We start from the raw sequence: 26,303 nt of genomic DNA on the forward strand, positions 1-26,303 counted from the left end.
AACAACTTTGATAGATAGAGACTAAAATGGCTTATTGATTTTTTTTAAGTCTGAAGAAAATTACCCAAAATGTGTCATTCTTTAACATTTAAAAATATATTACATAAAAATGAGCAACTGTGATAAATAAAACTAAAAACTGGACTGTTTCACTACACCGGGAGGGAGAAGTATAGAAACATGGATGTATGAACAGACACTCACCATTTTCAAACAAATGTAAAAATTAGTGCCAAAAAATACATGTTACAGCACAATTCAAAGGTAAGATAGTCCAATAAAATATCATTTTAATTGCATCATTTAAAATTTATACAGTTTTTTCCTCATAAAATTAATACAAAGTCTTAAAAGCCATTTTGTATTGTTCTTTTGGTGCTGGCTGAGATGTTGAGGGCAGAGGAATAGGATGAAGTCTGAGAATGGGGTCTATTGTGTATAAAACTGTAAGATGTATCTGCCTCAGCTTGCAACGGCAAAAAATCTGGGATACAGCTCTGGTCGGGCTGAAGTGCTGATCTTGAAGCCATGGGGACGTTTGAACTGTCTCGTGATTCCTGGAATAAAGTTTAAAAAAACAAAAACCACACACACTTATTGTGGATCTATCAATAAAATCAATAAATACAGTAGAAATAATTTCAATTTGTCCTTCACGCATTTATGTGTAAGTTCTTTTTTGTTTTATTAATTTATTAAAAATGCATATTACTTTGCCAGGCACTTCAACCCTAGGTAATCAGCAGCAAAGAGCTTCATACGAAGCACTTTGCACTAGTACTGATCATTAGGAAACATCAGCTTCCACAGTCTAAAGAATTTTGCATATGTACAGTACATATTTACCATTTGTAATGCTGGAAATCTTACATTAGAAATGACATTAAGAGGTATTTTTTTCTTGATAAATAGCTTAACTTACTCTCCCCCTGTCACTGTATTGGGAAGAATCCTCATTTTTGTCCATTTGGGCTTTTTCATTTTTAACTGTGTTTTATTGTAACTTAATCAAACTTTTCTTATTATTCTTTTAACATTTGTTGGATCATAAAATCATCATAAAACACACTCTCAAAGTGCCTTACTTGGAAATGTGATCCATGTTTGAACAAATCTAGGCATTTAGTCAATTAGTTACAATCGTAAGTACCAGTTAATATTTAGCCTTGAGAAAATCCCAGGGTCAAATAATTGTGCATCATATCTTGACAGTTTATGGAATATGGATATATGGTAACGTTACCATTAGAGCTCATTCATATCTATATAAACTGTAGTGTACAACAGTAGAATTCCAAATATTTCCTTAAAGCAACTTTTGTTGTTTTCCCTCTTCCCATTTTTACACGTCAAAGATTCCATGTATGGTACGCTGAAAGCACACTGAAATTAGCCATTGCACGGTCCACAGCATTATACGCAGTGGTTAAAATAGCCCATTAAAGGACAAAAGTGCAATATGCTACTGAGTTTTCTTAACTTTTTTCTTTTAGAAAAAGGTGTTTGTGTTCTCCTAAATATCCATGATTCGCATTTTGAAAAAATGCCAGAGTTCTAATGGTTAATGTTACTATACTTCCATGATCCATAAGCTTTCAAAATCTGATGCACACATTTTTTTGGTCCTGAGATTTATTTTTATTATATATGAGAGAGAGAGAGAGAGAGAGAGAGAGAGAGAGAGAGAGAGAGAGAGTTCCCTTCCCCCCTCCTACTCCCCCGTTACTACTGTTGAAGAAAAATCAATGGTTGCATCTAACACCTAGTTCAGCAATTTTCTTTGATGTTGATTCTTTTGATTTCCTGATACTCTACAAGCTATCTTATGGCTGACTGAAATCAGCAAGGTTTATGCTGGACCTTCAAGGAGAACCAACATGGCAGCAGATTCAAATCTCCTTCAAATGCAAGGAGATATTTAAAATGAAGTAGTAGCTTATGTTTTGCTAAACTATTGTAGTTATGAAGGTGAGTTAACCGAAAGCACTAGCAAATATTGATCTGCACCACCCCTGGCATTTCAGTCCCATTTTGCTCAGGTTTTGTAGGACTGAGGCCATAATAAAACTTTATTGTATTTGTAACTAACAATCTGATGCCTTTATGGAGGTCTAATTTCAATCTATTGTACCAATTAGCAGTTTTATATTTTAAGTTTATTTTAATTAGCTTAACACATAAATCAAAATAGAAAATACAATTTATATGAAATCCAAAGCAGAATTCTTCCATGTTGTTTGTAGAGATTCTGTTATTTGTTTTGATAAAGAGTTTTTGCCAGTACAAAGAATAAGAATAAACTGTATAATTTTGAAAAGACTGTTTTCTGTGTTTAAGGAAATGAAATCACTAAAAAATAAACTGTAATCAAGTTGCCCAATGGATGACAAATATTGAAGAAGGGCTTGTTTAACATATCAGTTTGCACTGTTTTCCATGTCTCAATTAATGGAACTATCATATTGATTAAAAATCACTTGCTACTATCACATTCTCACCGTTGTTTTTCCCCCCAGACTTTATATATATATATATATAAGATCAAAATCTCAAGTAAGGAGTTGGGAAATCAGGTTTCCTTTGAGAGATGCACAAAAAATGTATGAAACTTAATGATTGGCAGCAAGTCAATAGACTATGTTACAGTAAAAGCTTCAATGTTGGGGGGGGGGGGGGTCTGTTTTAGTTATCCAGTTCCTATGTTACACTTCATACAAATCTAGTGCAGAATTATATTCACAGAATAGGGTGGAAATAAAATTTTATAGTAGCTTGACTGATGTAAAAAAATCTTCACTACTATTGAACTGGTTTGGATCTATATTATTATATAAATTTACAACAAATAAGAAACTAGTATTTCACAGAACTGTAAAAAAATAAACGGACATAAATTAAATCCATTATGAAATACCACTGCGTACAAATGCATGAAATTTAAAGCTAGTTATTTCCCCAACAAACCTCTTTTGAAACCACTGCAGTCTATATGTATTTAGGCACTTTTTTAAATTGTGTATTATTAAGATGACAAACTGAAATGGCTGGGAAGGAGCTATGATGATAATCTATCATGTAAATATGTGTGTAGGTAATTTTTAGAAAGGGAATTACTTACCTGAAATAAGGGGTCTGTTCAGGTAAATCTTTAGCATAGCACTTTTATTTACTCAATCAATTGTAGATGATTCCATCTAAAATGTCACACACGATCAGGTAAATATATATTTAGGACACAATGTGCCTAAGAAAAATATTAATTCAAAATGCTTTTGAGACATAGTAATTAGGCATGTCCCTGGGCCATTTTTCAAAGTTTGAAAGCCTAACTTTTAAAAATATGTTCTTCCAAACAAGAAAATATGAAATCAGTCCATATTATAAAATAATTACATTGTAAACTATACTTAAATCAAAGCCATATTTTAGTCATACACCAGCAAAAAGGCTTTTAAAACAATGACATTAAGTTGATTATCTTTCATAACTCCTCTGTGATTAGGCTTTGATCCTATTTTAGAGATTGCCCCATGAAAAATTAGATGATTTTCCCAATGTTTAAAATAATTTTTACAAAATTGATATTACTACATATGACATTGTGTGGGAACATGATAATACTGTCACGTGTGACATCCTCATGTATGAAATTATTTAGTGATGTCAGCATATGCAATGGCATCACACTGAGATCAGGTTTTAATATTTAAATACTTGTGGAATAATACACACATATTTGGGATTGGTGCAGTATGTGTATGTGTTGGTGGTACAGATGGATAACTAACGAATACCTACTATTATAGTGAAGCATGTTGTACAATATATTGTTTATCTTTAATTGTAACAGTAAAATCTATAACTAGAGTGAGCTCACAAATCAGTCAGGATGGTTTCAACCTTCGAAGTCTATGCAAGGATAATCTTACTGTACCACAATCCCCATCATTATGCATTGCTTTTATACCACCCTGTACTTTTTCATTTCTTTCCATTCTTCCGCAATGTGTTACACCAATACTTCCTTCTAATATTTGATTTTGTATCATTAATTTTCAGTGTCCAAAACTGCTGTAGAAATTTCCTCTTTGAAAATGCAATAATTACAATCCAGTAATGAGATGAAATAAAAATAGGAACACTAAAACACCATTAAAAATCCCATTTGCCCGATTCTCCATGATTTAGGACTGCTGAATCATAAGTAACAGGCCTGATTTTCAAAGGTCCTGAGCACCCACAGCTGTGACTGAGTTTAATGGGAGATGTGACTACCCAGCACCTCTAAAAATAAGGCACAATGTTTTCATTTCATGTTAATAAATTTTCAACAGCTCAGCATGCACAACCACCAGCGCAGGTAATTATAAAGTCCAAGGCAAGTGCATAATACATCATTATATCATCGACCACTCAGAAGATAAGTCCTCAAAATATTTATCTTTAACACTAGAATGATAGCAAATGACACCAAGGCATGCAGAAAGAAAGAAGATTAGAGTTAGAGTTAGGGGTGAGATGGGGGGCGGGGGGGGAGGAAGAGTGATACCAAAGTTATAATTACATATAACAATATAAGAATTAGTTAAGGTCTGGTGTCCTGTCTGTGCTAGGTGAGTGATGGAGATGTAATTGATATGCCCAACATTAAATCACAAGCTAGATTTTATGGAACTTGCTCAGTCATAGAGTCACATCTGCATGGAAAGAGATTAAGGTGCAAATTATGGGATGCCTGGTATACAAAGGTGTCTGCCAGAAACAGTCAAAGGTAGTGGGGTAGCTCTGGGTAGAAACTTCTTGCGCGGATTCCAGCTTCTCCAAATATCTGTGGAGAGGCTGCAACCATCAGGAGGAAAAGCAGGGTGCTACAGGGCAGGGTCTAGGAGTCATAGGACATAGTCTACATATTTGTGCACAGTTTACGCCTGACTTGGCAATGGCAACTAGATTTATTCTACCCCCATGCAGAGACATAATCTAGAGTGGGGGACAGGCCATTACTGGGTAGACTATGGTGGGGGGATGACACACAATAGCACTACTTTAGCAGCACACAGTCTGGCTTTATCTACACTGGACATTTTCCCTTCAAGATTTCCCATTTTTGCTACCATCATGGACAGCTCGATCAGTGGTAAAAACAGCAGGAGTACTATGGTAGTGTAGTGGCTTTCACTCGCATTTTAACTACAGTGTTGTTAATAAAATCTCTGAGAAAGGTGACATGGTGGTTAAAATACTGGATAGGCAGGTCTTACCAGCATTTATGCCATTGCTCCTACCAACAATGGGAATTTTTATAGGAAGAGAGAAGGAAAAAAAAAAGTCTAATGTGGACAGTCCCTATTTGTGAATCCTTTTGGGAGCATTTCTGTTGTGAGGAAGAATTTGGCCCCGCTAAAGGGTTCCAAGGTTTTAGATCACGCAAAACTACTTTCAAACACAGCTGTTTCCAGCATGGAGTTGCCTATTTGCTACATGATGGAAATCATTCTAGGCTTCCAGGACTCTGCTATGAGTCTCTTTGCTGTTAGAAGTAGCTTGAAGGAGCCATGTTCACTCTGGATGAAATAAATAAAACATAAGAATGATGAAAAGTCTAAAATCTGGCGCTTAAAATGGGAAAGCACTGCTACTGGGTGCCACTGTAACGTAATGAGCATTAGCAAACTTTTCCAGAGCAAGAAAGTATAGTAGCCAACAATAACTGTTTCTTTCCCCATGTCAATGGTTTCACAACTCTATATGCTGATGCAGTAGGACTCAAATTGGTGTTCTGTAACAAACAACGTAGTAACATAGTAACATGCAGTCTAAATCTTCATTGTCAGCATTTCTTCCTGGATCCAACGAACAAGTTGTCAGAGACAACAATTTAGTAGACTGCCAACTCACTACATATTAGAAAGGTACACATCACACTTTCTTCTTTCGGAACTGCTAGCCAATAGTTTCTAAATAGCTTTTCCATTACTGGACAATTTCCTTTTACGCTTACAGAAGTTTTTATGTAACCAAATGATTAGGTAATTATCTGGAAACAATAATTATTATCCTACCCCCAGCATGCTCTAGCAATTTATATGCTGAGTGGAATCACCAACTATAGGCTCTGCTTAAAAAAATAATCAAAAATAAGATTTAATATTATAATAGACAATATATTTCATACATTTTCCTATAAAGCTCTTGAATAGAATTTTTTTCTGAAATATATTCACAGCCTAAGGAATACCTATGCCAATCTACAAGACTTTTGTACTTGTGAAGAACCTGTAGGACTAGAACCATGATTATCAGTTTAATATCTAATTAGCACAATGTGTGAACTATATCTTGTAGGCAGGGAGATGGTCTAGGTCTTTTGCATTGTTAATTTCAATCATTTCTAAATAGCTTAGTTAAAATCCACAATCTATACTGTCTTTCAAGATTCTTTCTGAGCCACAGCACTGTACACATGTTGTCCTAATAGATCCCAGTTTTCAAACTGCATTGTTTTACACTGCTCTATACTGATATTGAAACCTCAGGCTAATCATATAAGGTGCTATTTTCACAGTGTAATACTCAGCATGCATTGATTTAAACCCAAATTTCTAATTCTTTACTAAGGGAATACGTTCTCATCATAGAAAGAAACTTTTCACTTATGCTATTTATTTATCAGTGTCCCTGCACCTTCTCAAGAGTAAATGCACTTTTTATTTTTTATCTGACTAGCAAACCTGAATTGTTATTGATTTATTTTGTGTTCTGTATTGAAACTTACAATCGTAGGGGCACCCGGTACTCTTATTAAACTGTTTTGCTGTTTCTCTGAACACTTTTTCGGTATATAATATTGTTACTATGTGTAATTGTGTAATTGATTGCTTCCCTCAGTTCCAGGCAAGCCCTCCCCAATAGGAGAGTGTTCCCTACAACTTTTCACTGTTTATCTTCCTTGTATCTGTACTTCTAATAGCTGCCTCCACAGCACTTTACCTCAAGTCAGTGGGCATGTGAGAGAAGACTGAATATGTGTGACCTCAGCAATACACTCAGTCTCAAGGAGCCCATATAATAGTCCTTGCCACTGAACCTGTTTTTCTCTGTGCTGGCGAGAAAGCATTGCCTATTCAACAGCTTTAATTGTCAAGTCTCGTACTCTTCTTGAGAAATGTATTCAGCTATCAGCTGAACTACCAAGCAGTCTAATTGTTTGCTGTAACCCTTCACAGTTTCTTTCTGAGTTGGATGTACATTGACGCTCCAGCGGAAAAGGAGGAAAAAAGCATATTTACATTCACTTTGCCAAACATTAGCATCTTTTGTTCAATCATTTGAATGCAGAAGGGTTAGGAGAAAACAGCTTAGAGAACAAGGGTTGACACATACAGTGTGAAATCTTAAGGTGCCTGAATGCAATGAGGGAGAAAGTGAGACTGAACCACATTTCAGCTCCCTAACTGTGCTATAGTCCATATGAACTTTGTGACAGGTCTCTGTCTCTCAGCCACACTTGACTAGCTTTTGCTGACATTCAACTGTCAGACAGCAACCCTTTACCATGCCCCTAACATGCTCTACAGCTTCACCCAATTAACTCGCTTTCACTTGACATTGCAGCAAAAAGCTTCATAATAGGTGGTCAAGGTGCATGGTGTCTGCCTGCCCTCTAACTGCTCACGCACAGCAAGATGTTTAACTATCCTCCTTCTTGCCTATTTGCTCCGAACTGGTGCGACTACGATTTAGTCATCCTATTTACTAAACTGGACAAGGGAAGCTGAGATATGGCAGTGGTGCATTAAGCTATCTTTTACAAAAGTCTAATTTTAAAGCCAATCCTTGGACCCAGTTACCAGAAGCCTTTTGGTTAAAAAATTACAGAAGTTCAGTAAAATGTTTTGATCACTTTCTAATTAATAAAGATATAGTGTATTAGCAAGATGGATACAGGATGAAAAATTAGGTAAAAGACATTATTTCTAACTAACATTTTACGATGTAGAGGAGAAAGGACTAGGAACAAATTAAAGTGTCTTTATGATTCAGTTTTCTTGCATTATAAAAATCTTTAGACATTTAGAAAATCAACATTTCTATATATTTTGGTTAAGTATGTAGTACTTATAAGTAAAAATATTTAGTATCCATAAATCTATATATCCAAGAAAACAAATGAATTGTAAATCTTTTTCTTAAGATTTTAAGTGTCCACTCTCCACCTGTTTTCTGGACAACGGAATCTGAGAATATATCTGGGACTCACTTATCATTCTTTTGCAAACGGATGAATTCAGAAAAATCCAGGTTACTTCTCACTTCTCACTAGTGGTTTTCACTAAATGTTAGTTAGTGCCAGGTTACCCTGGCAATGTCCTGAGCCCTTTCAACTTCTATTTGCAATCAGTACATGTGGGTGCTCAGCACCATTGATTGCCTCTATAGATACACACTTTTCAAATCATGAGCCATACAATGCAGACCCTATATCTGTTGAAAGCAGTTTGATAGGATGGGGCATTAAGTATGCTGATAGGTGTTGAGACTGAGGATATGAAGGGTCTCATGAATCCAGGAGGTTGTTTTACCTCTATATTTTGCATTGGAATGACCACTGTTGGAATACTGTGTCCAGTTCTGGTGTCCACAATTCAAGAAGGACATTGATAAAATGGAGAGGGTTCAGAGAAGAGCCATATGAATGATTAAAGGATTAGAAAACGTGTTTTATAGTGATAGACTCAAGGAGCTCAATCTAATTAGCTTAACAAAGAGATGGTTAAGGGCGACTTATCACAGTACACACACAGCAAACAATTTGATAATGGGCCCTTCAATTTAGCAGAAAAGGGTTTAACACCACCCAGTGTCTGAATGTTGAAGCTAGACAAATTTAGACAGGAAATAACAGTGAAGGTCATTATTCATTGGAACCAAGGGTCATGGTGGATTTTCCCATCACTGGCAATTTTTAAATCAGGAGTGGATGTTTTTCTAAAAGATCTGCTCTAGGAATTATTTTGGGGAAGTTCTATGGCATGTGTTATACAGCATGTCAGACTAGATAATCATTACGGTCCCTTCTGTCCTTGGAATCTATGAAATTAATTCTCTCAGTTCCTGTCTGTCTATCTAATCATATTTTAGTGATTCCAAAAATTAGGGAAGGGGGGGAGGGAGAGGTATGGCTCTGTGTAGGCAATTTGTTCTGTAAATTCCAGCTACTGACAGAGAAAACTAAGCTGCCTTTTGTTAAATTATATCTCTACCAACCCTTCATTTCTGAAGATTCTCTAATTATAACACACTTTCCAGGAGGGATGGGGGAGCAGTAAGTTTAAACAGGACTGTAGAACAGCCTCCCAGAAACAGCATCTGAACACTAGCCTGGGAATCTGGACAATGGAGCTAAGAGAATGTCTGCAGTGAATTCTGTGTAGCTGCCCTACAGGTTATAGCAACTCGAGAAAGGTAAGAGCCCTTCCAACACCTGAGCATATGCCTCACTATAGCAAGTTCGGATACATTCCACAGTCCATTTGGACAGGTGCTGAATGGAAATGGACTCCTCCGTTTGATTTTTTCCCTCTGTAAGCAATGAAAAGACAAGAGATTTTTCACAAAGTGTCTTTGTTCTTTACTGATGGAAGCAGTGAGCACTAGACATCCTTCTTGTGCAGTGCTGCAGCTTCTAGGGGAGTCATGAGGATGAGGGAAGAAAACCAAAAGGGAAATGTACTGATTGAGGTGGAAACTGGACACCACTTTACACTGAAATTTATGGCAAGGACACAGAACCAACTCATCTTTATGAAAGATGATAAAGGTAAGAGTAAGCTGTAAAAGCTCTGTACTTGCATAATTCTGGCAGAGCTATTTGCTGCTAATATGGCTACTTTTCAAGAAAGAAAATGTAACAAACATTTCCCTAAAAGGTTCAGGTAATGAAATAATATTATTCAGAATTGCAGTGAGATTCTAGGGCAGGGGTCCCCAACGCGGTGCCCGCGGGCGCCATGGTGGCCACCGGGGCATCTAAGTGCGCCTGTGTACTGGCCGGTGGACGAGCATCCGCCAAAATGCCGCCAAGAAGCAGCGTCATCCAGAGGCTTCGCCGCCGATTTTTGGCGGCAACGCCTCTGGATGCTGCTTCTCCGCGGCATTTCGGCAGCGACGCCTATTGACGTTGCTGCTTGTTGGCGGCATTTCGGCAGATGCTCGTCCGCCGCCATGGTCCTCAGTGGCTCATCATCTGGCGCCCGCCAGACAAAAAAGGTTGGGGACCACTGTTCTAGGGAGTCCCGGGGGCCTTCAATGCAGGATATAGATAGAGCCTTTCTAAAAACTCTTTTCCTTTGGATGAGCAAAGAGGGCTTTTCCCTCTACTTGGTTGTGAAAATACACATTAGGGTTTATAACACTCTGTACCTCAAAGTAACACCCTGGTACTCCCATATTCACCACTGTCATATAATTATGATATGTTTTGTACAAAGTATATCTTGTGAGGTATCATTTTAAAAGTCTTTATCTGTTGAACATTAATATCCTGTTGGATTGTATGTACTATCATTGTATGTGAAGTTATGACGTATTGCTATATGTGCTACTGAAATATGTTGTGAGGCTGGGAAACGCCCACAGCCAGACTTTCACTAAGGACAACGGAGCACCCATCACGGGCCAGATGGGCATTGACGACCCATGAAAAAAAAGAATCCACTATCTCAGAGGCTTCTCAGAGAAGGCACATACACCATGGAGGCGATCAACCCACATCACAGCAAGGATCTTTCTAGAAGCTGGAAGAAGGTATAAAAAGAGATACAGTGACATCATCACTTGACCTCTCCCCCGCCTCCCATTTCAACACCCGGTAGACCATCTGAAAGACAGAGACTTTGGACTTGGGAGTCTGGTCCCAGGCTGGAAGGAGGTCCAGTCTGTGTATTGAGGAACTGTAAGCTGCTTGTACCATATGTTAGGGGAGACGCTGCTTGATTCAAATCTTGTTTAGTCTGTTTAAGTTAGGATTTAGACTGCATATTTATTTTTGTTTCTTAAGTAACTAACTCTGATCTCCAAGCCTGCTACTTACAATCACTTAAAATCTCTCTTTCTGTAGTTAATAAATCTGTTTTATATTTTACCTAAAACAGTGTGTTTTGGTTGAAGTGCTTGAGAAATCTCAGCTCAGATTACAAAGGCAGGTGCTTGTCCATTCCACACTGCAGGAGTGGCTAACTACTTCATGAACTTTCACTGCCCAAGGGAGCCTTGAGCAGTGCAAGACAGGAAAGTTCTGGGGTGCAAGGCTAGGAGCTGTGGGGAATTGGCTGGCACATCACTGTTGATGGTTCATGAGTGGCTGGGAGATCATTCATGTAACTATGTAACCCAGTTGGGTATGTCCCTGCCTGTGGATAGCTGCGTAAGTGCAGTGCCTGTCGGAGGCTTGTAGCTTGACATTAGCATTACAGTGTGAGGGACTACCCAGGTTGGTGGGTTTGGAGGGCTCAGTGGTCCCATAATCGAGGTTGCACCCCAGGAACCCCATAACAGTGTTCTCCTTAACCCTGAAAAAGAAAGGGAAATACTAAATTGATAGATCCCAGTGTCTTTAGGATCCAATGACAGACTGCTGGTGGGGGTTGGGCTGTGAGAAACCAAGAGAATCTGGGCCACAGAGCTTTTATAGTCTTGGACAATGAATCTATCTGCACAAGCTTAAAGAATAGACCAATTCTAGTCCGCTGTACGGAGCACACACACATGGATGCAGGTACAGGAAGGACAACTTCATTAGCTTTAAGCTACAGCTCTGTATCTCAGCTCATCTGAGCTAATTTTAGCTATGATTTTTAGTTTAGAACCACATTGTTTTGCTAAAGACTCTTTTGAGGACAGGAAGGAACAAAACCATTATACTGTAGTTCTCCAAGTTAACTATTGTTGTAGGCAGCATGTCTTCATGACTTAGAGAGAGGACTGTTTGTTGTTGCATTGCATTGATCATGTTGGATCAGGGAGGAAGCTGTACCTTGTGGGATCCCAAAAGGTTTGGGATATTCTTCATATAGCCATACAAACTTTTCATGCTTCTCCAAGCTAAACATTTTGAGTTTCACCCACCTTCTGTAATGCTTTATCTAGCTAACTTAAGGACAGTCTTACATATTGTATCTGAAAGAGTTTATATCCCGTGAATAGCTGGGAGGGGAGCTTTGCTCTTATAAAGTTCAGGTAACTTAGAAAACAAGTATTTTTTAAGAAAGAAAGCACCTAAATAAAATAACCTGAAGGATGACTGTGGAACAAGCCTAACAGTAAAAAGATTTCATTCAGGACTGAGGAGATGATTTAGAGTAAGAAAGAAAATTGCATTATTAGCAGACTATGGTACATTTGAGAATGCTGTCAAACATAAAAATGGGTTGCATTAAACAGCCGGGCTTGATCCTGGTCTCACTTGCACTGGTTCTATACCAATGTCATGGGACTGATTTTAATGCAGTTATTCCTGATGTACCCTGCTGATGTACCCTGAGATTAGAATCAGCCACTTGTGGGTTCTTTAAATCAGAAACTAGCCTAAGAAAAGAACTGGCCTTTCTGAGACATTGCTCAGAAAATACCAGTTAATATCTGAATAGTTTAAAATAAATAGTCATATGTTTTAGGCTCAGTTTCATTTAATGTCTAACATGTAGGTCTTTTGTAAATGCAAGACCCAAATTATACTAACTGGGCAAGGAATCAAGCTTATCAGTTATAAACAATTTGAGTGTGGGTGAACTAGGGTTACTGTCTCTATTGTTTTTGGCCCAGTTCATATATACAGTTATACTTCAGACTGTGATTAAATAAAAGCCTAATAATTAGTTCAACAGAACCTTGTATACTTATTTGATTCAAGAGCACAATCAATTTCTAAGTTCAGCTGCTAGTTCAGGTACTGGAATATCACTTTATATGAGGCTAAACATTCAGTTTCAATGCCGTAAGCAAATGGAACTAATATTTTTTGCATACCAATCACATCGTATGGGAATCAACATTTTAAACAAATTGTTAATGGAATTTCATCCTTTGGTATATAAGCCAAATGTGTGTTCTGAAAGCTCAGTGGAGTTTTTAAAAACCATATAACATTACAGACTGAAGTCAGGCATGTAAAATTTTAATCAGAAGAAATTTTCATAAGGAACATGTAAGGAGATTTTGAAAATATTTTTAAAAGCCTGAAAACTTTGATATAATAAATAAATGCAGTTATCTCAGCATTATAAATGCAATTCCTATATATTTTTCCTATATGCTCTCCTACATTCCTATATATTCTTTTTACTTTGTTTACCATACAAGTTGTGGAATATTTGATATATTTTGTCAGCTTTTTACAAAGAGACAATTCCGTAATTTGGTGTTCTTTTTGTTCCAAAATGGCATAATTTCAATCTCATGTTATTAATCAGGACTCCAAGTTAGATCCTCTACTTTAACAAACATAATCTTGCAGTCTGATTTTTAAACATTATTTATTGAGTGAATTTAGGGTTTTTCAAATTTAGGCTTCTCCACACCTCCCAGCCAATATACTTAAACTCTGATTGTCACATTTTGCATACAGAAGATAGTAAACTTCAAATATAAAGTTCATATCCCTCTGGCTCACAGGGATCACTAATTAACTATAAACCACTTCTGCTAGTAATAGTTAGTGATAGATTTTTCAATTGTTCCAATAAATATGGCATTGATAGGTATTTGGCACCAGGAAGCTTGGCAAAGTCTTGGTTAAATTACAATATATGCTCAATTTCACTTACTTTTGGGTGCTTTGTTTCCAAGATCGCAAGTGAAGAAGCCTGGAAGCCAGACATAGTTTGAAAGCCTGATGGTGACCCTGTCCAATGGTGTACATCTGCCTGGACAGCTATGCAATTGGGAAGACAAACAAGGTCCTAGAAACCTCTGTTCCAAAGGTTGGAGAATCAGTGAGCGTTCCAAAACTTTTCCATTGTGTTGCCTCTGGCCACCAAGGGCTTGCTTCCTTAACCAATCTGACTGTATTTACAATAACCACACCAGTGTGTGGCATGGATGAGTGAGCATGTTAGTTTTAGCACTAGGACATTTTGTGATATTACCTGTATGTTCTAGTGTTCTTATTATGAACCCCAACTTCACAGTTCTAGATTGGCTCTCAGACTCAAAAGTGTTGGATCCCCAAAGCAATACATGGCATTGAAGGTTCCAAGTGACCCTATCTAACAGAGTATACCAATTGGATCAATTGTGCCATTTGAAGAGGATGAAATGGGATCTCGGAAATCACTGCAACTATGTGAGTGTCACTTTGTATATACTCAAAGTTGTAGCAGTATTAAGCAGAGCAGTACAGTTCTCCAGCTGCTATCAATACTAACATTCATTATTTAAAAATTGTGTGTAAATACTTATTGCACATTAGAAGGTAACCACCTTTCCTTCTAAAAAAATGTTTTGGCTTTTTTTAAACAAACAAAAAAAAAACCTCATGTCAGCAACCCAGCACTCCTGAACAACCCAATAACAGTAACAACAAACTAATGCCTGCACAATGAAGGAAAGAAAAACACTAGCAAGGAAACAGATTTTACTTTTAAGGGATAGTACACTGTAGTAAATATTTTTTTTTAAATTAAGAAAATTACTATGACAACATCTTTTCCTCTGACAGAATGAAGTTATCTAGTCTATTGGGTACAAAGTCCATATTTTAAAACCTGTTTAAATATCCACTTACTCAACAGATCTGAATTGCTCCAGGGAACCCTCCTGATCTATAGAGTAAATAGGTCTTTACCAGATCAACTGGAACAGCTGTACCATCACTAAGTGATGTGGATTTCACAGCCTTCTATGAAAGAGTTATATATTTAATTAAAATACCCCAAAAGCAAATAAACATATGTTTAGTTAATATAAAGGAGGTGTGACTTAAATGTACACCACCCAATAAAAATAAATGTTAAGATGTTATTTGCTGACAGTACGCCCTTAAGTCATGTCAATGTTAAAAGGAACACAATTATGAGTTAAGAACGGTGTTAATTTTTTATGCCCTAACTTTGAACTTCCTATCTTTTATCTGTGAATGTCAGACCTTTTAACATACTTTAAAATTAAAACTCAGTAAAAAGATATAAATAAGAAATTTTAAAGTATAAAATGCAAACAATCAAGCAGTTGAAGCATATTAACAAAGGTCTTTCTGCATAAATATATTTCTCCTTAGTAAAAATATCAAAGTAAAGGCATGCATTTTACAAGGGTGCAACAGAAAAAGCAAAGCTGCTCTTTCTCTTCAAAGTGTGGGGATATACCCATATCCAAAAAAGCATTACTGGTTCCACCTGTAGCTAAAGTAAGAGGAACTGCTAGGAAGTGCAGTTCTCTCTCTCTTTTGCTCCCAATCATCTCCTCTCCTGGGCTCAGGGGAGTGCTGCTCCCCAAATCGCTGCTCCTTGACTAGTAAGGTGAGGACTCAGTAGGCAGTACAGGGGAATCTGAAGTGGGAGCAACCTTAGCCACTGATATCTAACTGGGGAGTTTCTGTGGTTCCCAGCCTTTTCCCACCAGCAGGTGGAGCAGCAGCAGTACCTGACAGGAGAAGCAGAAGTACCCCAGCTACCTCCCTCTACAGGAAGTTCTGCCACCCTACTAGCCCCACTCTCCTCTAAGGGGAGAGAGCAAGTAGATCAGATCACCAGCTCCCCCTGCAATCCAGAGGGAAGTACAGATAAATAATCATAATACATGAGATTCTGCATAAAAAATTCTTTTGAAAGGACTTAAAATCTTCAAATGTACAGGAAATAGCATCAAGCGTTTCAAATGCCCTGATGAGAAAACATGGATCCTCCTTTTTTATCTGTTTCTAATCAACATAGATTCTCAATCCTGGTCAAATCTAAACAGCAGCATTTATAAAAAAAATAGGGGTGAGAAGCACCAGCTCCACACTTTGACTGGATGTATAAGTAAGGTAGCATTTCTCAAATGCGGCCACCAGGGGCTTTTCTTGTGGCTACAGTCTCCTGGGCTGTGATGGGGGGTGGGGGGGGGAGGGCAAAGTAGAGCCCCCTCCCCCTCTTTGTTGCTCCTGAATGCTGGGGCCAGCAGCAGGGGTTGGGCCCTGCCCCCCTCTGGAGACACCTGGGGCACAACGCTGGAGGAGCAGGCAGCCAGTGAGTTCCCCACCTTCCGAGGGATGGTGGGGCTCAGGCTTTAGGCTTCAGCCCTAGGGTGGCAGGGCAACAGGCTCTTGTTCTGGGGCTTCGGGCTTCAGTCCTGGGCTCTGGCTGTGCAGTGGCAGACCCCAGGGGCTGGCCACATGGCTTCAGGCTCCATCCCTGGACCCTGTCCTCCGGCCACAGGGCTTCGGGCTCTGGTCGCAGGGCTTCAGGCTCCAGCCTCCCACCCCATCTCCTCTGGCCCCCACTGTCTCCCCCAAGCCTCCATCCAGGGCTTAATTTGTCCCCAGGCTTGCCAGGGCCGAGTAAATCTGCTATGAAAAGTGATACCTGAATGTTTGTTAATATCACTTTTCACAACAGACTTACTAGTTAGCAATAAATAAATTACAATCATTTGGATGTGTCTATGTGCATATTTATTTGGTTTTCCTAAAGCTAATCAAGTATTTTAGGAAAATGTGAGAGAGTGGCCACCAGCAAGAGTTGGTGGCCACACTCTGAGGCCACCAAATAATTTGTCCTGAGAACCCCTGGTCTAAGGAACGATTAGAGACATGAACACATTTTGGATTTCTTCTTTTCTTCTGTAGTTCCCATTCTCTTGTGCTTCCTGTATCCTATCACCTCAGACGTAAAGTGGCATCACAAAGCAATACTGAGAAACATGATGAAAGGCACCAAAAGCACTTTTATTTTGATCTGCTTTAACCACTGGGGAAAAAAAGCACATGCAAAACATCTTACTGTATATACTAATGAAGGATGAGCACTACTGAATTTTATCATTATAAATGCTACCATATTTTTATTCATAACCAGAAATACCCAGAAACAGAAAACAAAGCAAATGCAGGAACAAGAAAATCATGATTCACAACAGTATATTGTACACAATCTTACTTAAATATGTCAAACGAACAACAGTAAGAATGACAGTTTGGAGTCCCTCAATTCAGGTGCCATCTAAGTCTCTGAGCCAGAGTAATTCAGGCTCAGCTATTCTTTAATCCCCTCCAAAAATGTCTTGGCTGATTCATAGCCCCAGAACAAACATACTTTCCCTTTATGTTTAACCCACAGTTTAGCAGGGAATAATAGATGCTTCTAGGCCTCTATCTTGAAACAACTTCTTCAAAAGGAAGGAGGAAGCACCTCCTGGCCTGAATAAAAGTCCCTAAGTCTGGAAAGAAGTGAATTTGGCTTCCTTTGTACAGAATATTCCCTTTCTTCTGTAAAACCAGTAAAATTATGTCCCTGGCTCAGTTCTTTTGTAAAAAAAAATTTTTTTTAACTTGGGGGTTAAGTGTCCTGGTCTATAATATCCAGTTCTCAAAATAACAGTCTGTCAAGCACTCACAGTGCTTTTATTCCTACCACAGTGTTGGCAGTATTGTTAGTTATATACAAAAATTCTTTCTATTCTGATGTGATGGACACTGTAGCTTTAAGAGGAATGGGATGAGGGGCAAACAGGAAGCAAAGAATATTGGGGACAGAAAGCAAATGTATGCTGCTGTGCTGTGGTTGGTGAATAAAACTAAGCGTACATTATTCAGGAATTGTATTTTGTAAAATTATCACAAATATGTCTGATGAGGAGGACAACATAAAACCACTTCTTTATAATGTGAAGGTGCTCTCAGCATAAAGTGAGCCCTTCCTTAATGTTAAACTTCAGTACTGCCAAGTGCCATTTTTCAAAGAAAAGGGTTAGATTATATTCTCCTCTGGTAGATGGACAACATGTAGTGTATGCATTTACTTGCTTTTCCTCTATTAATGCCCTGTACAGTATGGATACGTTTTTCCCAAAAGGGGCAAAACTGAATCTACACTTTGGACATGTCCCCTCATCCAAATCAGTTCTCTCTCCAAGCTGTAGTTTCCTATTAATTACTCTTGGATATACCACTGTTGTATTCAGGGCCAGCTCCAGGCACCAGCTGAGCAAGCTGGTGCTTGTGGCGGCAGATTGTTGGAGGCGGCATTCTGCCCAATCCTAGGGCGGCACAGCCGCTTTTTTGTTGTTGTTGTTCTTGTTCTGCTCCAGCCGCCCTGTAGGGGGCGGCGGCGCGGAGAACCAGAGCGCCCTGCAGGGCAGTCCTCTTCCTTCCCTCCCCGCCGACCGGAGCGGAGCCCTCGTGGTAGGCGGCAGGAGGTGGCGCAGCGGGAGGGGCCGCGTGGCAGCGCCCCTGCTGTAGCCCTGGCCGCCCCCTTCTTTCTCTCCCGCCCGCTCCCTCCCCCTCCCCCCGCCGGTCCCCCGCACCCGTGCTCCGGCTGCACCACAGGTTTTTTTTTTGCTTTGCCGTTCTGGCCACCCCCTTTTTTTTTTTGCTTGGGGCGGCCAAAAAGCCAGAGCTGGCCCTGGTTGTATTGTCCTGAGCATTTAAGACAGAAGGAAGAGAGACATTTTGAGGCCTCAATGCCTATCTGATCTCTGATCTTGGAATCAGATTTCTCAATTTAAAGGAAAGTTGAGTACCTTTGTTTTTGAACTCTCTATTCATATACTTCCATAGAAAAACTTCCCTCTAATAATTACTGCCAGAGAAATGCAAAATATTAACAAAAAAGGGACGAGACAGATTAGCTTCCTGAAAACATAATCCTCCCTTTTTGCAGCTCAGCCAATAGTTTGAAAGATTTGTTTTGTGTTTAATATTGGAACAAACCTGTGGCCATTGAGGAAAGTCATGGTTTCCATTAAGCAACACAGCATGCAAGTTTTGAATTTCATGACAACAGTAGGATTAGAATTTAGATCCTACTGTTCCAAAAGCACAGGTCTGCCTTGAGCGAGCATACACACATACTAGCCAGTTCATTTCAATAAGGAGATTTTTAAACTCAGATAAAACAAGGAACATTTTAATTACTTAAGAAAAAAGTGGAAGTGATTCAAAACAAACTATTGCCATTGGAAATACAACATTTAAATGCAATGAATGCATCATGTTCATTTACAATATTCATAGCATTAACTGTGCAACTGTATTGAAAAATGGAAGTATTGGAAACCATCTAATTATCCAAACATTTACTTCTCTACAGATGTAAATACAGGGCCTAATAAGCTTTCCCACTGTGCAAGTGGTTACTTAAATTATATTAAAATATTAAAAACTATTTAATGAGCTTTTTCCCCCTGAAGTAAATTGAGTGTGTGCCTTAACCTGCTTCAGGCAAAGGAAGTTTCAAACATATTGGTTTTGAAGCTAGCCATTATTTCCCATGTTGCAAAAATGGCAATTTTATTTCCCGACAGCAAATGAAACTGTCAGGAAAATTTAGATGCAATAAAATTGGGTGGTTAAACCAACATGCTGGATTTGGAATAAAACTGAATTAAAGGAATTAAAATTAAGCATTATGTCAGTCAAACTTTATAAAAACTATTTTAAACAGTTTTCCTGCAAAAGTTTGGGCTTTGGACTTGGTGAAGCTCAATCGTAACTATCCACTTTGTGTCTATCAAGAGTGTCACATTGGAAATTTGCACAATGAAAAATATTTTGCATAAAATGTGTTGCTTCTGGCAACCTTTCTGCCTAAATAAAAAGTTGTCAGGCAGTGTGTGACTTTAGTGGTACAGAGTTTTAAAATGGTGGCTTCAGTCCAAGGCTAGCTAATAACGGGTGACATGCACTGGAATCTTGAGGCCTAAATCAACATTGTTTTCACAGCTGTAATTAAGCCACCTAATCAGAAGCACATTTTGACGGGACAGTTTCTGGAAGCCAGACATTACAATTTCTTATGCCTGGAGCGCAGTGGCTCATGAGAGGTCCTCATTTAATTTCAGGTTAAAAAAAAAAGCAGTAAAATGAAAAGACTATAAAAAAGGCAGTGTATGACTGTTGAAATGAAGCAGGCCTATGTGTTCATGCCTTGACCAATCTTGTATCCCACCCTCCTTCGGCTCTCTGCCGAGTCCCCATCTCTCCAGTGGCAGCTGCACACAGTGAGATTAAGGGCCTCTGCCAAAGTCAACAGATGAGCTGGTCTGAACTGGCTCTCTGTGTGTTCTGATTGTAAATTGTGCTGGTGATGATTAGAGAACTCTAACACAGGATGTCGACTCTTAAAACTGTCCAGAGAAAATAATTTTTTTTTTTTTTTTTTTTTTAAGTTCAGGAAATTTTTTTAAACTTTTTTTGTGGCTTGGTACATAGTGTTGTGTCTATAACTTTCAGATGATTCAAACATGAATTCATACAAATTAAGTTACCATATTATCTTTTTTTTTAAAAAGCCATCACTAGCTCACAGCAGGACCCTTCATCTCAGGGTGTTTATATAACAGTGCTGCTGCTGAGTGCAGATCTTCAACTAGCACACACGTCTCCTGCGTCTACCACCTGCCAATGGGAGCTATTCCTAAAACTCTGAGGATCCAGAGACTTGTTATTGTATGCCTATCACTTAACTATGTTGTTGAATTTAAAATGGACAAACTGTCGTCTTGTTCACTTTCTGCAGCTCTGCTGCATTTGGTAACTTTAACATAAACTTTCAACCCCAGAGGCCATTGTAAAACTATCAATATGAAGGCAATAGTCACTCGGGTCTGATTATATTTAGTTCTGCATTTTAATTACATATGGATTCTATTAAGTGAACCTTTTGCCTTATAGGCAACATTATAATCAAATTACTATAATTTTCAAATATGTTAAAATAGTTTGACAAGTTAAAAGTTCACATACCTAGCATATTGAATATCAAAAAAGCTTTCCATAGAAAAGGAAGTGTTCTTTACAAAAAGGCAAATATATGTGGTTGGATTACTCAAACTTTTTTGAACACCTTGCCCCAAGTCATGTTATGTGATTTATAATACTGGTTTCATATTATTATACTTCTTATTAGTGCTATATAATAACCAAACAGTTTAAATGACATGATTTATACTGTTTGGTTATGACTATTACTTATATAAGCAACACTACATGACAAGATGTGCGTTTAGATTAAGATGCCTGCATGCCTCAGGTGTGTGTTGTAAGGCACTAAACTGATGGCCAATTCCTTATAATTACCTACAAAATGCAAGTATTTCAGTAAAACGTCACTTTTTGAATGGAGCTCTGCTTTTTAGATATAATTTCTTTTCAAAGTATTATTTAATCCTGCCCATACTGATATTTAGTCCTGCATGTATACAGCATACCCGAATAATGTGGAACCCTTGTGGGCTCATCAGATTCTTTTCTTTTTCTATTACTTTAAAAATATTCTTCTATACTCTACTATAAAGTACAATATAATGATCATTAATAGCAGGGAATGAAATAGTATATTTACTCCTGGACTAGTGCCCAAAAAGCACAGCAAGGTACCAATGATAATATTAAGTTTCAATGAATTTTTACAAACCATTGTTCCTAGAAACCAATGCATCTCAACACCTGACCCCCCCCCAGTGCCAATGCCTTCAATGCTACCTAAATCAACTTTGAATCAGACTAATGTGAAGTAGTGGAAAAGGCAAGAAGAGTTTTCAGATGCTCCAGCCACGACCTGTGTGCGCCTAATGACACCTGAGAAGAATTCTCTCTGATATGTCAGTCAAGGTACATTCCAAGGCACAGGATATGGCAGTCATGCCCACCAAGGAGGGACATATTCCGCCAGCACTTTTAAAACAGATGGGCTGCCTTTCTTCCATACATACAAAATCAAAAGGCCAAATAAGGAGGGGTGGGGGAACAATAAAAATGATTATGATTCAGCAGTGTAAGACAAAGTCCATTCATGCACTGGCAGCTACAGGTCCCATAATCCTGATACACTGACTGATTCAGGTGAGGTGAGGGTGAAGGAGAGAACAAGAGAGACAAACACACATACACTCTGCCCTTAAGCAGCTAGATTGGACTGTAAAGAAAGTGGTTGTTCTGAGGTTACATGATATTTTCATTATACAATATTTTGAAAATTTTTAAGGAAGGTTTTGCATATAAGAGGGGTGGGTCTGGGGACTGGCTGCTGGTCCACCAAATGGAAAGACTGAGTGAATATTGTATTGAAATTTAGCTTATTTTTTAAAGTAAGCATCGTTTATCAGAGTCTTAAAAACAGATAGCTGTCAGACAAGACTGTTCTTCAAACTTGTGTCTCCTGCTTAATCAAAAACCCTCTAACTCCTGTATTCTCTGCCCTGCATATTGCATCACTATGTGATGTTTCATAATGTTGACCCATCTTTGCAAAAACTTAAACACCACCACCAACACGTGCAAAAAAAAAAAAATTAAGTATAGATAACACAGAACCACAATAACAGCAAGTTGGGGGAACCCTAAGTGATTTGGGTTTCAACATCAGTTAGCATAAACATCCAAAAACAACAGCTCTTATTGTTTTCAAGGACAAGATGAAATCCCCACTCCCTCCTCCAGTCTTCATCTGTCTCTCTCCTCTCCTGAGGGTCACACTCCTCTCTCCTTCCTCTGACATTTTTCAGTTTCAAAGAGTTCAAGGCCAGAAGGGATCATCAGATCACCAAGTGTGACCACCTGTATATCACAGGCCATTAAATTTCACCTAGATACTCACATATTAAGTTCAAATAATTTAGTTAGACAAAAACATTTCAGTCATCAGGAAACTAAACTGTGTGCCACAGGCAGAGACTAAGGTGACACCAAGGCTCTTGCAATGGCAGGGAATTGATTAGGTGAGCTATACCCTGATGATCTCAGCAGGTGAACAATGCCCCATGCTACAGACGGAAGCAAAAACAGCCCAAAGTTCTTGCCACTCTGACTTGGGGGGAAATTCCTTCCCCCAACCCCAATCAGTATGTCTCTGAGCAGCAAGTCTCACCAACCAGGCATCTAAAAAAAGGATTCTCTGTACCCCTCACAGCACTGGCCCATCTTATCCAGTGTACCATCTTCAAGTCTGGCCAATCTATGATTCTTCAGAGGAAGGCAAAACACCTCCCACTCCACTGAATACATCTAGTCAATTGTGCATTAGGGAAAAAATCCTTCCTGACCCCTGTAGGCAACCAGCTGGAGCATGAGGTTTGATTATAGTCATTATCTCACTGCAAAGCTGCACATGTTATGTGCCCGTTGAGGGCTATGCAGGGAATCCCATTCCCCCTATGCCCATGAATGAAGGGGAAGAACAGAAGGACCCACAGACTCAAACTCCAAGGCCAGAAGGAACCATCATGATCACCAGCCCCATTCCACCCCCATAGACTGCAGAATGTCTTCCTGAAGCTGGATTAAAGCATATCTTTTAAAATGATATCTAATCTTGTCTTAAAGACTTCAAGTGATGGTGAGTCCACCTCTTCCCCTTGGCAAGCTGTTCTAATGTTTAATTACCCTCACAGCAAGAAAACTGTATTTTATTTCAAGGCTAAATTTGTCTAATTTCATATTCCAGCCACTGGATGTTGTTATACCTTTGTCAGCAAGGCTGAAAATTTTCTACACTATCGGGTGTCTTTTCCATGTGTCAAGTCATCTCTCAACCTTCTCTCTGATAAACTGAGTATGTTAAGCTCCTACGCCTCACCTTTTATCCCCACCAAATTTCCATTTCCTTTGCACCCATGAGGTCCTTATTTCTCCGTCTTCTCTTTCCATTATTCTCTGTCTCTACCCTTTTTGTCTCCTTCCCTTCCCCCTGTAATTTGGACTCCAACGGGATGGAGGAGGAGTAGGGATAACCACTGCCATCTACTCAATGCTTCTGCCCCCAGCCAGGTAGATACACTGTGGTGCTGTACTAGGTGTCCATCTCATCCCCTGTACTGACTTGCCCTGTCCTGAACCATGCAGCAGAACAGAGCAAGCCACAGAGTGCAGTGAGCACATTTAGGTTCAGAGAAACACTCAATCACCTGGCCCAGCACAACTGTGGTTCCCAATTTCTGTCATCACTATTAAAATTTTTCAAATATTCAACACTTCTACAAAACACGGGATGCTGACATCAGTGCAAAAAGCACAAGGCTGGAAGCTATGAAGGTCAGAGGCTCTGGAGAACTGACATCATATGAATAAACATACCATCCTTTACAGGTAACGCAAACTTTGCTCTAAATTGCTTTTTGTCACTTTGTAGAATGTGTTTGAAAGCACAGTGGAAAATGCCATGTCGCTAGAACAGCTCACTGCAGTACTGGACTCACAAGAAACTTTCATTTGGCAGTATATGTACCATGGATTCACATGCTGGCCACGGGCATCTATGGTGCCATGTGTTGCCCAAAGCTATGGTTGCTCCTGCCCAAAGCACCCAAAAAGTACTTGCTTATGACTGCACTACTGTACTGTACAGCACTCAAAAGCTCTCCGTTCAAAGCCTACAGTTAACTGTAACTCAGAATGAAAGTGCAAGTCCTGTAGTAAGCTAATGTGTTTGAAGGAGGAGTAAAATGGATCAAAGAAACATAGCCCTCTACTGTTAAAGTAACTGATAAGAATTCATTTAATGGGCAACCTTGAAGCAAAGTCCAAACTCTGCTATTACAGCTAGACACTGCTGAACTAGAAATAAGCAAGTAATGAGACTGTGTATAAATACATTTTAAATTATACCTTTTCGAGTTGTATGCCTCAGTCAGGGTCTTAATATATAAACCATTACAGAGTCACAAATTATGTTATACAGTTATAAGAACATTAAAAACATAAGAATGGCCATACAGGGTCAGACCAAAGGTCCATCTAGCCCAGTATCCTGTCTTCCGATAGCGGCCAATGCCAGGTGCCCCAAAGGGAATGAACAGAACAGGTAATTATCAAGTGATCCATTCCCTGTCACTCATTCCCAGCTTCTGGCAAACAGAGGCTAGAGACACCATCCCTGTCCATCCTGGCTAATAGCCATTGATGGACCTATCCTCCATGAATTTATCTATTTCTTTTTTGAACCCTGTTATAGTCTTGGCCTTCACAACATCCTCGGGCAGAGTTCCACAGGTTGACTGTGCGTTGTGTGAAGAAATACTCCCTTTTGTTTGTTTTAAACCTGCTGCCTATTAATTTCATTTGGTGACCCCTAGTTCTTTTGTTATGAGAAGGAGTAAATAACCCTTATTTACTATCTCCATACCAGTCATGGTATTTTAGACCTCAATCATATCCCCCCTTAGTCGTCTCTTTTCCAAGCTGAAAAGTCCCAGTCTTATTAATCGCTCCTCATATGGAAGCCATTCCATACCCCTAATCGTTTTTGTTGCCCTTTTCTGAACCTTTTCCAATTCCAATATATCTTTTTGGATTTTGGACCATATCTGCACGCAGTATTCAAGATGTGGGTGTACCGTGGATTTATATAGCGGCAACATGATATTTTCTGTCTTCTTATCTATCCCTTTCTTAATGATGCCCAACATTCGGTTTGCTTTTTTGACTGCCGCTGCACATTGAGTGGATGTTTTCAGAGAACTATCCACAATGACTCCAAGATCTCTTTTTTGAGTGGTAACGGCTAATTTAAACTCCTTCCTTTTATATGTATAGTTGGGATTATGTTTTCCAATGTGCATTACATTAGTTATCATTGATCAGGATACTTTCATTATAAAGCACATATTTTCAGAGGCACTAAACTTTCTTAAAGGGAGTGGGTGAGGTATAAGAAGACATAAGGGCAGAAGACAGGGAAGAATTATGGAAAACTTTGTATATGAGATATTGAATTTTGAACTTCATGGAGGAGACTGGCACGAATGTGGCATGCAGTCCTTGGAAGATGTTCATAGCAGAAATAACTGGGTGAAATTTTCTCGCCTGTATTATGCAGAAGGATGGACTAGATGAGCATAGTGGTCTCTTCTGTTCTTAAAAGTCAATGGATCTATTAAAACCTGATGGCCAAATCCAAAGATGGCTAAGTTAATGTAGCTTTGCTGACTTAAATGGAGCTACAACCATTTACAACAGCTAAGTGATTCCAGCAGGTGTAACAACCTGGTTTGAGTGCTGAAAAAAGGAACAGGGTCTTGACAGATACATTTTGGGTGGGGGAAAACAGAAGGGGAGGCCTACATCTTGGAAATGACAGTAGTTACTATACTATTGCGATACTATTTCACAA

The 26,303-nt window shown here is 38.9% G+C and overlaps 1 protein-coding gene across 1 annotated transcript in view; it reads right to left on the reverse strand.

Moving 5' to 3' along the window:
• Nucleotides 1–347: 347 nt before the first annotated feature.
• The window catches only part of CCDC171 (coiled-coil domain containing 171), a 224,415-nt gene continuing 198,459 nt past the window's right edge, over nucleotides 348–26,303 (reverse strand). Inside the window, exon 27 of the mRNA XM_065406609.1 lies at nucleotides 348–557. Coding sequence (XP_065262681.1) covers nucleotides 348–557 — 210 coding nt within the window. The remainder of the gene's footprint in view (nucleotides 558–26,303) is intronic.

This window comes from Emys orbicularis, chromosome 6 (genome assembly GCF_028017835.1).
Source record: "Emys orbicularis isolate rEmyOrb1 chromosome 6, rEmyOrb1.hap1, whole genome shotgun sequence".
Taxonomy (NCBI): domain Eukaryota; kingdom Metazoa; phylum Chordata; order Testudines; family Emydidae; genus Emys; species Emys orbicularis.